At 43.8% G+C, this 13,188-nt stretch overlaps 1 protein-coding gene across 13 annotated transcripts in view; it reads left to right on the top strand.

Annotated features, from left to right (window-relative positions):
* Nucleotides 1-13,188, top strand: part of LOC144931570 (janus kinase and microtubule-interacting protein 3-like) — a 264,070-nt gene that overhangs the window by 195,667 nt on the left and 55,215 nt on the right. For 9 of the 13 annotated variants that reach the window (XM_078855561.1, XM_078855558.1, XM_078855556.1 and 6 more), the window contains 3 exons: nucleotides 63-105; nucleotides 4,331-5,434; nucleotides 5,786-5,933. In XM_078855561.1, the coding sequence (XP_078711687.1) occupies nucleotides 63-105; nucleotides 4,331-4,446 (159 nt within the window). In that variant the 3' untranslated portion in view covers nucleotides 4,447-5,434; nucleotides 5,786-5,933. Of the gene's footprint in view, nucleotides 1-31; nucleotides 106-4,330; nucleotides 5,435-5,782; nucleotides 5,934-13,188 lie in introns of those variants that run through there. The other 4 variants (XM_078855564.1, XM_078855559.1, XM_078855552.1 and 1 more) reach the window with 3 other exon arrangements.

Raw genomic sequence — 13,188 nt, 5'->3', positions numbered from 1 at the left:
TTGTTTTCCCCTTCCAATTTATATTTTTTAGTTCTTCTTTTTGTTTTTATTTTTCTCCTTAGCATTCATTGTCTGGTCATGAAGGCTCTTCAAAGGATGGAATCGGTGAGATTAAGACCCAACTCGCAACCCCTCAGCCACATTTATCCACACACTGCACGCAGCGCAATTTCTTGCCCCGTTGGTGAGATATTATCTGCCTTGCCTGGTACACAAGAGGTTATGGGTTCGTTCCCGACTCTGACGCCTGCTGTATATTCGGAGTTTTGCATGTTCTCCCCGGGGATTTTTTTCCGGGTCCTCCGGTTTTTCTCTCTACATTTAGAAACATGCGTTGAGAGTATTTGGCTGCTTTATATTTCCACGTGATGAGCCACTTCGTTGAGCTATCATATGTGGCCAGGTCGCTTCTGAAAAAGAGCAACATAGTTAAGTGGGCATTACCTGCTAAAATTAAAAATAGATTGATAGTTTAAAGTTTTAAATAGTTTAGTTTCATTCAGGTCTTGACTTCCTTCCACATTTGTTCAATATTTGTTTTTTGTATAAAACTACCACGAGGCCTAACCCAACAACAGAATATACAGCATTGCATTGGCTACTAAAACCTATGTTTTAGGTTAAGCTGTTGTCACACACACACCATATATAAACGCATCATCAGGACCACAAATGTTGTTTGTCTCTGTGAATTCTGATAACAGATCAAATCCAGCTAAATGTCCTTTATCTAACTGGATGAGGCCCATTAAGATTCATTTAGTATTTTGCTAGGAAGACCGTGGAGTGGATTTTTACACTGGAAAAAGTCAGTGTCTCCTGGAACAGTTAATGGGTGTTGCTCATCTCTGACAGATATCAAGAGCAATTGGTGGCAGTTCCACATTACGAGGGCAGGGGCCAGTCTTCCCATTTGAGAAACCATTGTTAACCTCCCATTAAGTGGTTCTCATTTTATTGAGTTCAGATAAATGGTCGGCTGAGTTGACTCCTGACCTGAGATTTGGACTTGCTCTCTGACTGTGAGTCGAGATTCTAACCACACCAGATCTTGGGAGACCCAAAGTTTTCAAAGTGATCTCTGATTTGTTGATATTTTATAGTTCAATTAGATTTGAGATATTGTAAGTGCATACAATCACCTACTTTTAGTAATGACATGACTACTTTTTTTAATCTTCACTTTATGGGAGATGACACATTTGTTAATTTCTTACATAAATTACTGGCAATAGAACCATCGACTTTGTACAAACTGGCTCTTTGATGAGCATGCTGATTGGTGGGCGATGCAGCAGCATGTTAAGCCAGACATTATGCAAAACGTAATTCATGTTGCAAAACGTAATTCATGTTGCAAAACGTAATTCATGTTGCAAAACGTAATTCATGTTGCTTACTCTTGAAACGGGATCATGCTAAATGTCAATCTCCAGACAGATTAATGGTTAGAGGGTAATGTTTAATTGGGGTTTTCATCTGATTACCACTCTCTGGTTTTGTAATACATTAATCTGCAATTATTGTATAAAATTCATGGCCTGGTTGAGGTTGCCCACCCATAGAACGGGTCCGAGGGCCAATTCACATTCAGCGCGGGTCACGCCTTCTCACGCTTCCATGTGACTGCGATGCTGATTAAGGAAACGGCCAGCCTCATCATTATGTCTCTGTTTAGAAGAAAACAACCAATGATTCATCAATAAGACTGTCATCTACGTAGTGCTCGGCACAAGGACTAAATCTCAGTTTTTAGTTTTTCTATTCCGGCCAAGCTGCCTTTATTATTTGAATGACAGCATCAGATGCGGCCCAGTGCAGTTAAGCTAACATAGTAATTGATAGGGGGCATTAACTGTGGGCGCTCGTTTTACGAACGAAACCGAGTACAATAAAGCAGGGCCCATGTAAAGCACAATGCGCAGCACTGCGGTGCTGGATCTTCTGACGAATGCGTGTCACGTAATGAGGGATTGTGGGGCAGAATATTAAGTTGCTGGAGACACGGAGCCGTGTTAGCGTCTCAAAACTTTACTGAGGAGGCAGCATTTTTGAGGCCGTTGGTGCGCAAATGAAGACTCATGCCTCATCCCTGGCTCGTCAAGTACAGGCCACTTCGTGTACTTGAAAGCAATGAATTGTGGAGTGTATAGAACAAGGGCTGTATTAATTGTGTCATCTTTATGAAGCTATGCAATGGTAGAGAAGTGAATGCTCAGTCTATGTTCTACAGACTGGCATTACTCTCATAACACAAAGGATACAATCGATTAACCTGCCTAAATCCTAACGTGCCGATGTCTGCTTCCGATGCTTTTTAAAGACACGTGTTTCATTTTAATCACCAATTGTATCACAGATATGGCATGATGTAACATGCCATGCTGAAATCATTTTGTAACTTCCACGTTAAACAGATTATCACAGAATGTCAGTGACGACCATTGGGAAATGCCAGCAATGAAACGTGCTGGGTTACTGAATAAATAGGCATTTACCATAATGAACGGGCAGCACCTCCACACCTAGCACCAATACTATGTAAAGAGTGGGTTTAAGACACATCAGTCATCCAACAAAGTAATTATTAGCCTCAGAATAAAGCTCAGACAAACTTAATAAAAAAAAGAGTACATTCTGTTTTCGTGTATAAACATCATCTCACTTCTTCTTGGTTCTTTCGGTAAAGTCACGTAGAAGGGAAGTAATAAAATAATAAAAATAAAACATAATAAAACAATTCTCACGACGTTTCGGCCACAACGCAAGCAGCCGTCCTCAGGTGAAAACCAGGTCTGTCGAGGCGACAGCGTCTGAATGAAACAGCACACGTGCTTGGAGCATATATATAAGCTGGGTTGGAAGGGGGGAAAAGGGCGCCTTGACAAAAGAATATGCATATCAAGAGGCATTTAGCATATTTATGGGAAATGCAGGTGTGTGATTAGTACTGCTCATGCCTGTGCATTACGCATTATGCACAGGCATGCTAAATGCCTCTTGATATGCATATTCTTTCGTCAAGGCGCCCTTTTCCCCCCTTCCAACCCAGCTTATATATATGCTCCAAGCACATGTGCTGTTTCATTCAGACGCTGTCGCCTCGACAGACCTGGTTTTCACCTGAGGACGGCTGCTTGCGTTGTGGCCGAAACGTCGTGAGAATTGTTTTATTATGTTTTATTTGTATTATTGTATTACTTCCCTTCTATGTGACTTTACCGAAAGAACCAAGAAGATGAATCCCTGCAGTCACGAAAGCTTTAAATCGAAAAATCATCTCACTTAATTTGAAAACCGAGTGAACGAGGTGAACCACACAAGTGGCTGTCTGTAGTTTAAACCTGGACGATATTGGCCTTGGCCAAAACTCGGGAATCGTTACCCTTGAGCCACCGTCGCACTGAAAGCTGTGGTGACATATTGGATTGGCAGCAATGGAAATCTACACATTGGCACGTGGAGATTCTACACGCTGAGCCTCCGACCACCACTGCTGACTTCACAGTTCTCATTTGATCAGCCTCAGAGGGCCAAACGTGTCCGAATTGACCCCCAACTGGGATTTGAACTCGCAGCCTTCATAATTATTGTTCAGCACACTACTAACTTGCATCGTCGGGTAATATTAAAACTATGAAACTTTTTTTTTTATTTTACCAGGTAAGGCCCACTGAGCTATACAGCTCTTTTTCAGAAGTGACCTGGCTACAAATGATGGCTCAACGAAGTGGCTTATGGTGTATACGTTTAAGAATGCCAAATACTCTAAACGCATGTTGATTCTAAATGTGGAGGGAAAAACCAGAGGGCCCGGAGAAAAATCCACGCCAACACGGGGAGCACATGCAGACTCCAAATATACAGGCGTCAGGGTCGGGATCGAACCCACAACCTCAAATATACCAGGCGAGGTAGTTAACATCTCGCCACTATGTTTAGTATTACAGCAACAGCATAAATTAACTCTTGGTATAAAGGTGGCATACAGGTCACCATAGTAAAAGACATACCGAATATCAGTGATTTCCACGTGGGTAAATACATGACGATGTTGTATAATTTCACCAAATACACACCTCCGATTAGCACAGTTGGCTACGTACAGTGCGAAAGAAGTTCAACACACATGCATACATTTGTGGTTACAGATCACTTTATTGAAACATACATACCTATGAGTTTTAAAAATATTACTTTGTTTTGATATGAGATTTGGATGTAAAAAAATATTCATAGAAAGATCTCCCAGACCACTCGTGATTGATGTGACAATATGTGGAAGGTAATTGACAATTCCATTATCCTCTATTTTTGTTATTTCTTTCAGATGTTGAGCCAACCCTGCCACACCTGCAGAGCCTAATGCTTGAACGAGATCACTTACCCAGAGCGAAATCAATCAGCCCCACAAATCGCCTTGCCTTAACCCTGAGAAGCATTTAGGAGGCCGAGGGAAAGGCTTTGCAACTTACGAGCATGATTGGGGGGAGGGGGAATGGCCCGATAGCAGACTCTAAACGTAAAAACACAGAGTACGTCGGAGAAAAATGCCAAAGCACAAACTGGTTAGCGGGACAGTGCAGAAGACCGAAGGTTTAACGTCGAATGGAACAATGTTTTTATAGTACGTGTCGTGTTGTGAGTGTGCAAGTTGGGAGTACAGGGTTTCTCGTTCTGAAACTGGAAATAAGACGTTTGTTATTGAAGTAGGAGCCATTGTGCTTTTGAAAGCTTGCTGCAGAGGAGATGTACTGTTTGAAATAGTTTTGAAATTGAATCGAAAGCTCAACTGAAATCTTTTTTTCGGCTGAAATTGCAATGCAAGCACTGCAGACACTTTGCTGTTCAACCACACCGAGGAGCAAGGCTTCCAGCGACCGTTCGTGCTACGTGGAGAGGATCAATAAATATTTTCTACGTAAAACAAGAGTGCACATAGTCAATGCAGCGGAGCTATCGGACAACCGGGAATCGATCTACCTTATAATTGTTTGAAAAAAGAAAAAAACAGTGGTGTGATAAGATACACAATGACACAAAAGCTTTACAAAAATATATCTATTCCAACACAAAACAGCAATGCTGCTGCTATAGTTTTCTCCACTTGATTTTTCGCAAGAAAGCAAATGATCCGTAGATTTAATCAGATCCACATTTTTATTTGAGAACAAGGCAATTGCTGCTGTGCTGGCCATCGTAGAAACCGATGGTGGAAGTTTGACAATTAAAATCAAATGGTTGCGTTCATGCAATGTATAAATAGACAGGACGTAATGACACGACAGTTTTCTTAATCGGTGGCCTAAACGTAACGAGAAAAAACACCGGAGTCATTTTTATAGGACCTAAACGCAAGGAGGACGAGACCTTTTGAGGGTCACACACGGCCGCTATTCACAGCGACACCGGCCTGCAAATGCAACAAGACCAGGTGACTGTACATTACTGCTACACTTAAGATCGCAATTGTCGTATGTGTTTAGTACTTAACACCTAACGTTATACATATTGCATGTCAGGCGACCACGTAGGCTGCGCTATATAAGTCTACGGTGTGTTTTCGGGCTGGTCTGCGTGCCTTTCAGAATGATGTCCAACATTGTGCCCATTTTCTTTGCTTTAAGCAGGTTTCTGGAACCAGGTCCCCATCGAAAATGAGCATTTATTGCGCAGTGGAATTTACCCGTGGCCAAAAATGAAACCTAAACCATTCTGAATACGTCTTTAGAAGCTGCAAAGTTTTCCCGGGTTTTCTTATAAACGATTGTTTTCTTGACAGCAGGACTGATACGTTGCAGAGAAGCGTGCTCAGTCTGCATTCTGGGAAGAGAGGAAGTGGAGGCTGCCTGAAACCTGGCGAGTGGTCACGCAAAAGATGGGTTTGCGATGGCCGCAGCGGATCGCAAGAGTCATTGGGACTTCACAAGAAGGTAACTGCCACTTTACCTGCTCTCTTGCTATTGTAAAAATAAACTACTATAAAACCAGGTAAGGTCCACTGAGCTATGTAGCTCTTTTTCAGAAACGGCCTGTCCACAAATGATAGCTCAACGAAGTGGCTCATCACGTGGAAATTATAGCAGCCAAATACGTTACACACGTGTTTCTAATCCACACGACCACAGGTAGAACATGCAAACTCCAAATATACAGGCATCAGGGTCGGGTTTGAACCCAAGACCTCCTGTACAGCAGTTGAGGTAGTTAACATCTTGCCACTGCGGTGATATGTGTTAATCATTTATTTGCCATGTCCTGCTTTGGGATAATTTGGTCAAAGGCAAACCCCTGATAACCGATATAAGGGCTTATTACCCAGCACGAAGTGTAATTTCATTTGTAGTCATATATCATCACCACATTCACTGGAGTACAAGATGGTCTGAAAAGTAAAACAGAGGCCAAAACATTGGGGGAATTAAAATAAACGATATTTTTCCACAAAATTATGTCCCGGGAGAGCAGGAAACCACGGTGTAATATATAAAGTTCAGGAAATACAACACTGGCAAAATAGTGCGTATTATAATACAAAGATTATAGTACCGTATGTTTGAAGTGACTGTGTGGTAGTAATAAAGTTGGTGACTCTACTCAGGGGTTCCAATAAAGTTATTAAAATCTGCTCACGCGCGTAATGGTGGCCATGGTGGCTATAGAGGCCCACATACAAGTCGCACCACAAACTCTTTCAAATATGAGCGTAAAATGTTTTTATTTCAAGATGTGGAGGATATGGCCTGTCTAGTTTTTACCTCACGAGGCTGTTGTGACGCAGTTGCTGATAGTTTTTAAATGTTCTGAAGCGTAGATACACAGTGGCATGAGCTTGTGATTTATGTCACAAGGGTTCTTAATGCCTGGCATAAACACCCTGTAAGTGAATGTAAATGTTTGTAATCCACATCCGCGCTTGTGTACGTTTGGTAGACTCTGTTCCTCTTGTTTCTATGGAGTCAGCTGTGCACTCATCCATTTTTCTATGATGGGGTAAAATGTATTTACCCTGCCTCCATCCTCCTCACACAAATGTACACTTCTACACCCAAACCATGCCAATCCCAAATTTACATTTCCTGTTTAATTTTGTCGTGCGCCATAATACATTGCATCATTACTTCTAAATATAAACAACAATGTCAAGACGTGAATTATTAGCGCGATCAGGAGCCTTTCGTGAATAACAGTTCTACCAAACACAACAGAAATACCGACAACTCCCATGATTGATACGGTATGGGGGAGGCTGTCATCCAGTTGTGAATTGATGAGAGGCCTGCACAGTAGGATTGACCAGGCTGCAGCTCCAAAGAGCCCCACAGCTGTGGATGATGTTGGTGTTGGTCTCCGAAACTGGAGCTGGGGGTCCCTGGAGCTGAGCTACAGCAGAACCAGCAATGCTCGGGGCACTGCCAACTCCACTACAGATCATTTATTAATACAGGTAGTCCCCGAGTTACGATGCTCCGACTTACGATATTTAGATCTTACGATGGCGATAGCGATACGACAAAATTGCCATCAACAACCCAACATCGTTCAAGTATGCAGACGACGGACAGAATCTTGGTGAGTACAGTACAATATGCTACGTTACGATACGTTCAATGCATATGTATGATACGTATAATTTCGATTTAAAACTTTCGTGACTGCAGGGATTCATCTTCTTGGTTCTTTCGGTAAAGTCACGTAGAAGGGAAATAATAAAATAATGTTTTTACGTTTTATTTTTATAATGTTATTTTTATTATTTTATTATTTACCTTCTACGTGACTTTACCGAAAGAACCAAGGATATGACACGTAGCTTTAGCGATTTCATTTTAAGGTTACCACGATAAATTGCTCTGTTTTGCTAAATTATCACCATTCTTTAAGACTCCTGGGTAGGCTAGGCCATCTTCGACTTACGATATTTTCGACTTACGATGGGGTCGTCGTAACGCATCTCCATCGTAACTAGAGGACTACCTGTATAATCATGCAGGACGTGTGTTGAATCAGCAATAATACCTTGCACGTCCAGCAGATGGTGCGTTGTGTGTGCGCACAGACCATTCCCATCGCCGGCTCGTATTGGCTGTTGGCAGTAGAGCAACCTGGCCACTGCAGCCTTCAAAGCGATAGTCACTGCCACTGATGATTATGAATACTTGAATTAAATTTGAACGTACCATCTCAGTAACCAATGGCCACAAAACACGTTTGACGTACACATTTAATGTTGCACTTAATTCAGCCAATGTTGGCTTTTGACAGCGATAATGCCATGACGCGCTGCGCTCTCGATGGGACTGCGATCGAGTGGCACACAGCGGTGACTTTGTGGTGTCGTTCCTAGGCTGATCCCTCACACGGCGTGATCCTGCAATGTCTGGGAGGATGCCCATTTACCTCGTAGCGCAGTGGAGACTCCAACGGTGACAATTGGATCATTAACGGTTCATGAATCCCGCACCTCCGATTAGCACGGGTGGCTACGTACGGTGCGAAATAAGTTCAACGTACTAACACAATTTAAAAAAATAGATAAGGAAACAAATTAGAGATACGAGTACAGTTGAACCTAACACATTTTCAACCGTGATTGTTCATGTACGTACAGTCATCAATGGCTGTTCCGTTACAAGGCAATGTCAGACGTGGAAATATTTGTCGCTGTCACTGTTCACGGAGACTCAAACGATTTGACGTATTAATGTTGCACTTCAGCGGTTTTGATGTCCTGTGGTGAAGTGTGTGCAGCTGCTGGTGAAGGGGACCCTGCAGTCGCGAGTGTCTTTAATTCTCAGCCGGTTGCATTCGTGTCGCCGGGGCAACGCTGGCACTTTGACGAAGGGGTGCGCGTTGACATTTTCACTTTATTAGTGCCTTTAGGGTGCGGGGGGGGGGCAGCAGGGAGGGGGGGGAATAAAACGACTCCCACGCGTTGGGCATTGTAAAGTTTCACTACCGCGCAAACGCTTCGTGTTTGCCCGAAATTCGGAGCGGCACTTCGTAAAAAAAGGAAAGATCGTCGATTACACATTCACAGCTTTGGCCAGGTGCACATTCACGCTGTCCGGGCAATGTACGGTAACACAGAAGCACATAATTGAGAGTCAGGTGATGGCTGTGGGGAGCGGTGGTGCAGTGGTGTACAGTTTATTCCTGACAACAACGGCACTCATCCCGAGGCCCCTTTCAGATGCATCCCAGAAAGTATGTTTGTTGAACTTTTTTCGCACCGTACTTAGCCAACCGTGCTAATCGGAGGTGCGGGGATCGCCTTTGCCCATTCACATGAAGATATCTGGCTGCTCGATGCTGTGGCTGAGGAAGTCAACCCACAGTGGAATGACTGCGAGTCCAAATCACGGTTGTCGGCTGACAGTCCATCATACGTTTGGGCTCAATAAACGGAGGTCCAACAGTGTGGAAGCTCCAGTGGTAGACACCCTCTTGAGAGATCCATTTTCACCACAGAGATGTGGAAAGTTCAGTGGCTCGGGTTCAGCAGGAGAGATAAGTTCTACGCCATTGCTGTGTTGAGACTCTTTGACCCAACTCTGCAAAACCAGCTTCGTTCAATAGAGTACTCGTTTCTTGTGTTCATGCGCTATATAGGACATGTGTGAAAAAGAGCTTCATAGCTTATCGGATTTCTCCAGGATAAATAAAAGATTCTGATTTTGAGGTGCAGCTTGACACCCCATTATTAATGCTGTCATCACTGGGTCTGAAGACTCGCGTTCAGGAGGATCCTGCCTTGTGACGTCTGTTCAGTGTACCTCGTGTTAGGTATTTCGATTTGACGTTTGTGGAATCTGCAGTGGACATGTGGCCCGTCTTGATGCGCAAATTCCAGAAAATTTTGCACTTGGGTTGGTGGTTGACGTTCGAAGTGAGAACAGCGACCCTCAAATGAATGACGTCAGTCCCGTCGTCGCCCCCCCCCCCCCACATCGTGATCCGTGGATTAAACAAATCACTCCAGACACGCCGGTGTACGACAGCAAGAGCAGTTTATGCGAATGCTGTCGCAAGGGGTCACACGTTAGGCGCCAACGGTCCTTCGCTGACTATGCGTGATGAATGGATGAATGTGTCTGGAGTGTGCATTTGAGAGAATGCAAAAAAAAAATGGACCATCCTGACCTACCTCAATCTCTGCCGATGTTTCTATTTTTGGTTTTATTGCATTATTATTGGGTTTTTACTGGTTGTTCAGCGTTTTATTTTTGTAAGGTTTAAAAGAGATATTTTTTACCACTAATGTACAGCGCTTTGATTTCACCAATTTGAAAGGCGCTTTTATAAAACGGAGTTAATCATCATTATTATTGCTTGCTGTACTGCCTCCAAAAGGCACATTGCTGCCCGGTAAGAGGGTGTCTCACATGGATATCATCTACTTAGACCGGATATACTGGCTTTAAAGATGCACGACTCAATGCTGAGCAAGGCTGTATTGCCTGTCAGCATAAAATGACAAATGTAATTTTTTTGTGAATGTCAATTCACTACGCTTGAGAGTTGAGCGCAATAGTGGGTGCATTTGCAGCACCCAAGGCCACTTGCAAGCTCTGTGAAATTTACGTTGCAGTCCCCAGACAAAGAGCTGTCTCGGCATTTAGGTGAGACCCTGAGCAGACTGTCTTGTATGTATGTTGAACTGTTTTTAACAGACTGTAGGGGCAAGTGCTGTTAGCAAGCACAAATGAAAGCCGGTATTGCACACGAGGGAGTGGGTGGCCAGAACCACGCACGGCCGCCTTTGTCTCCCTAGTGACAATGTTTACTACACACCGCACCAAGTACTCATTTGAGGCTGAGTCGACCTAGGGGAGGCCCAGGAACGGTTCAGATAATTGCCACTGGTGTTGGCCGTGAGCGGGAACCAAACTGGGGTCGTTGGGTTCATAGCGCAGCATGCTAACCGCTACACTACCACTCCCCATATACCAATACTCCATTCGCCACTAAGTGACGTTGACGCTACCACACATACATACAGACAAACAGAAAAATTAAGAGAGAATGGAGAGATACAAACACAGAGACAGAGAACAAATGGACACTGCAGGAGTCTGCAAATGCAGTCCGCAGGGCCGTGTGTAGTACGAAATGGGCTTCTGTGCAGACAGACACAAACAGAGGCAGACACAGATGAAGCAAGAGACAGGTACAGAAACACAGAGCCACAGTTGGATACCAATCGAGGGAGAGGGACAGAAATGGAAAGATGTATGGAGAGAGACAGACAGACAGAGACGCAGAGACTGACACACAGACCCACACAAAAATAGCCAACTCTTACAATGTCCTTCCTCTCGCTCATTTTCCCACCCGTCCTCCTCCCCATTCTCCTCTACTGGCTGTTCCCAGAGTACAAAGCCAGGGAGGGTCCCATGTGACCCATGACCTTAGAATTTGAGAGCAACCCCTTGGTGGTGGCTGTAAGGATTTGAACACAAGATCTCAGTGCCATTGGCTGCGTGCTCTGATATGTCATTTTACCTCATTGGGCATTTTTGGAGAGTATCGCTTTATACTCATAACCGGGAAAGCCTACTTTCACTCTTGATGCTGAGACGGACAGTGGGTCCCAACAATTTTAACACCAGGGATCTCTCATTGCTGGACCCTCCATGCATACTGCTGGGATCGCAGCTTTCTCCCACAGTAATAAAAGGAATTCAAAACATCCCCAAGCAGGGGACCCTCTGTTCAAATGAGTCATACGAGAAGAGTTCAGGATAAACAAAGCAACCCACATTGTACTGCGTTTAGAGCCAGGCTGTGTTCTATCTAAAACTGCGTTACATTCGGCGGAGCGACACAGCTCGATGGCAAGCATCTCTGGAATGGAACACTGCAGAACTTCTCCCAGAATCCCCAGTGGCAGTCGTCATACAAACTCCGATGAAGGGGAGATCCAGAGTGCAGCTGCTCATTACGGAGCGCACGACCGCAGCTTAAGCTGTGTGCAGCTGGTGGAGTGTTAAAAGGCTGTGTGAAGAGACGGTCACTTTGTCCGAGACACCCACGGCATTCAGGTCGCTCTCTGCTGTCTGCCACGGGATCACAAATTAAACAGGGACGTCACGTTTGAAACGTGACCATTCGCATGCCCTTTTAGCCCAGCGAATAATGCTGCTGTGTGTGCGTTGTTCGTAGATTGTACTATGTTTACGAAACTATTTAAAAGTAATTATTGTGGAGACACAACCAGAAAAGGGCAGCATATGTATATCTAGCACAATTATTGAAGACATTGTGACCAAAATTCTGAGGTCCCATAGAGATAACTGCTCAACCCAAGCTATTCATACTCTGATGCTTGCATTGCCTTTGTACTGTTCGTCTTTTGGCATTCTCAGGTCTAACACTGATGGTGAGACAAAGCTATAAAGAAGGCTGTCTGGTGTAGGCCAATCAGTTTCAAAGACTGCGTATATATAATCAGAGCATGTTTGTTTGCATGTTTTCCCCACAATTATGTGTGGTTAATGCATACTTGATGCCTTGCATTAAGTAGCCATTAGGTGTTTGAGCATCTTAACACCTTTTTTATTGTCAGAAAGTGTAAAGCCTTTTCTTAAGTTTTCACCATTTTGATACTGGCAAAAATGTCTCGTAGATGCAATTATGAAATAAAGAGTCGAAGAAGAGCACGACGGGGTGCTTGGGGGACACCGAATCGTGAAAAGCCGCAGCCATTGTGCCTTAAGAAGAGTTTTCAATCAGTGCATATTACCCACGACTGTATTGCTCTACGATGTTGGTGATAGCGCGTTGGCAGTGATGCGCCAGCACAAGTAACAAAACAACTCCACACAATCGTCAAGAAACACTGTGGCCTTAAAATTCAACTGTAGAAGAGGGGTGACGTTTTGGGGCAGCACAATGCTATAAAGAAGGGCCATTGCCCAAAATGTTGCTTCTCATATATTTATCATTTTTAAGGCCACAGTGTTATTGAAGAACGCGGTTGAGTTTTTGGTATTACGTTTGGACGAGGAACATACACACTGGCAATAAAAGATCGAAAAAAAATTGGGAAGTGCACAGATAAGAATCGAGAAATGCTTGCTTGGAATAAATGACACCATGAGCCTGAAAAGGCAAGTCATGGACGGGAGAACAAATGCAAATCAAAGACATCACATGGACTTGTCAGGACTTGTCAATAGGCTTCTG

This window comes from Lampetra fluviatilis, chromosome 4 (assembly GCF_964198595.1).
Source record: "Lampetra fluviatilis chromosome 4, kcLamFluv1.1, whole genome shotgun sequence".
Taxonomy (NCBI): Eukaryota; Metazoa; Chordata; class Hyperoartia; order Petromyzontiformes; family Petromyzontidae; genus Lampetra; species Lampetra fluviatilis.
Note: the sequence above shows the minus strand (reverse complement) of the source record. Positions and strands in the feature narration are given on the sequence as shown.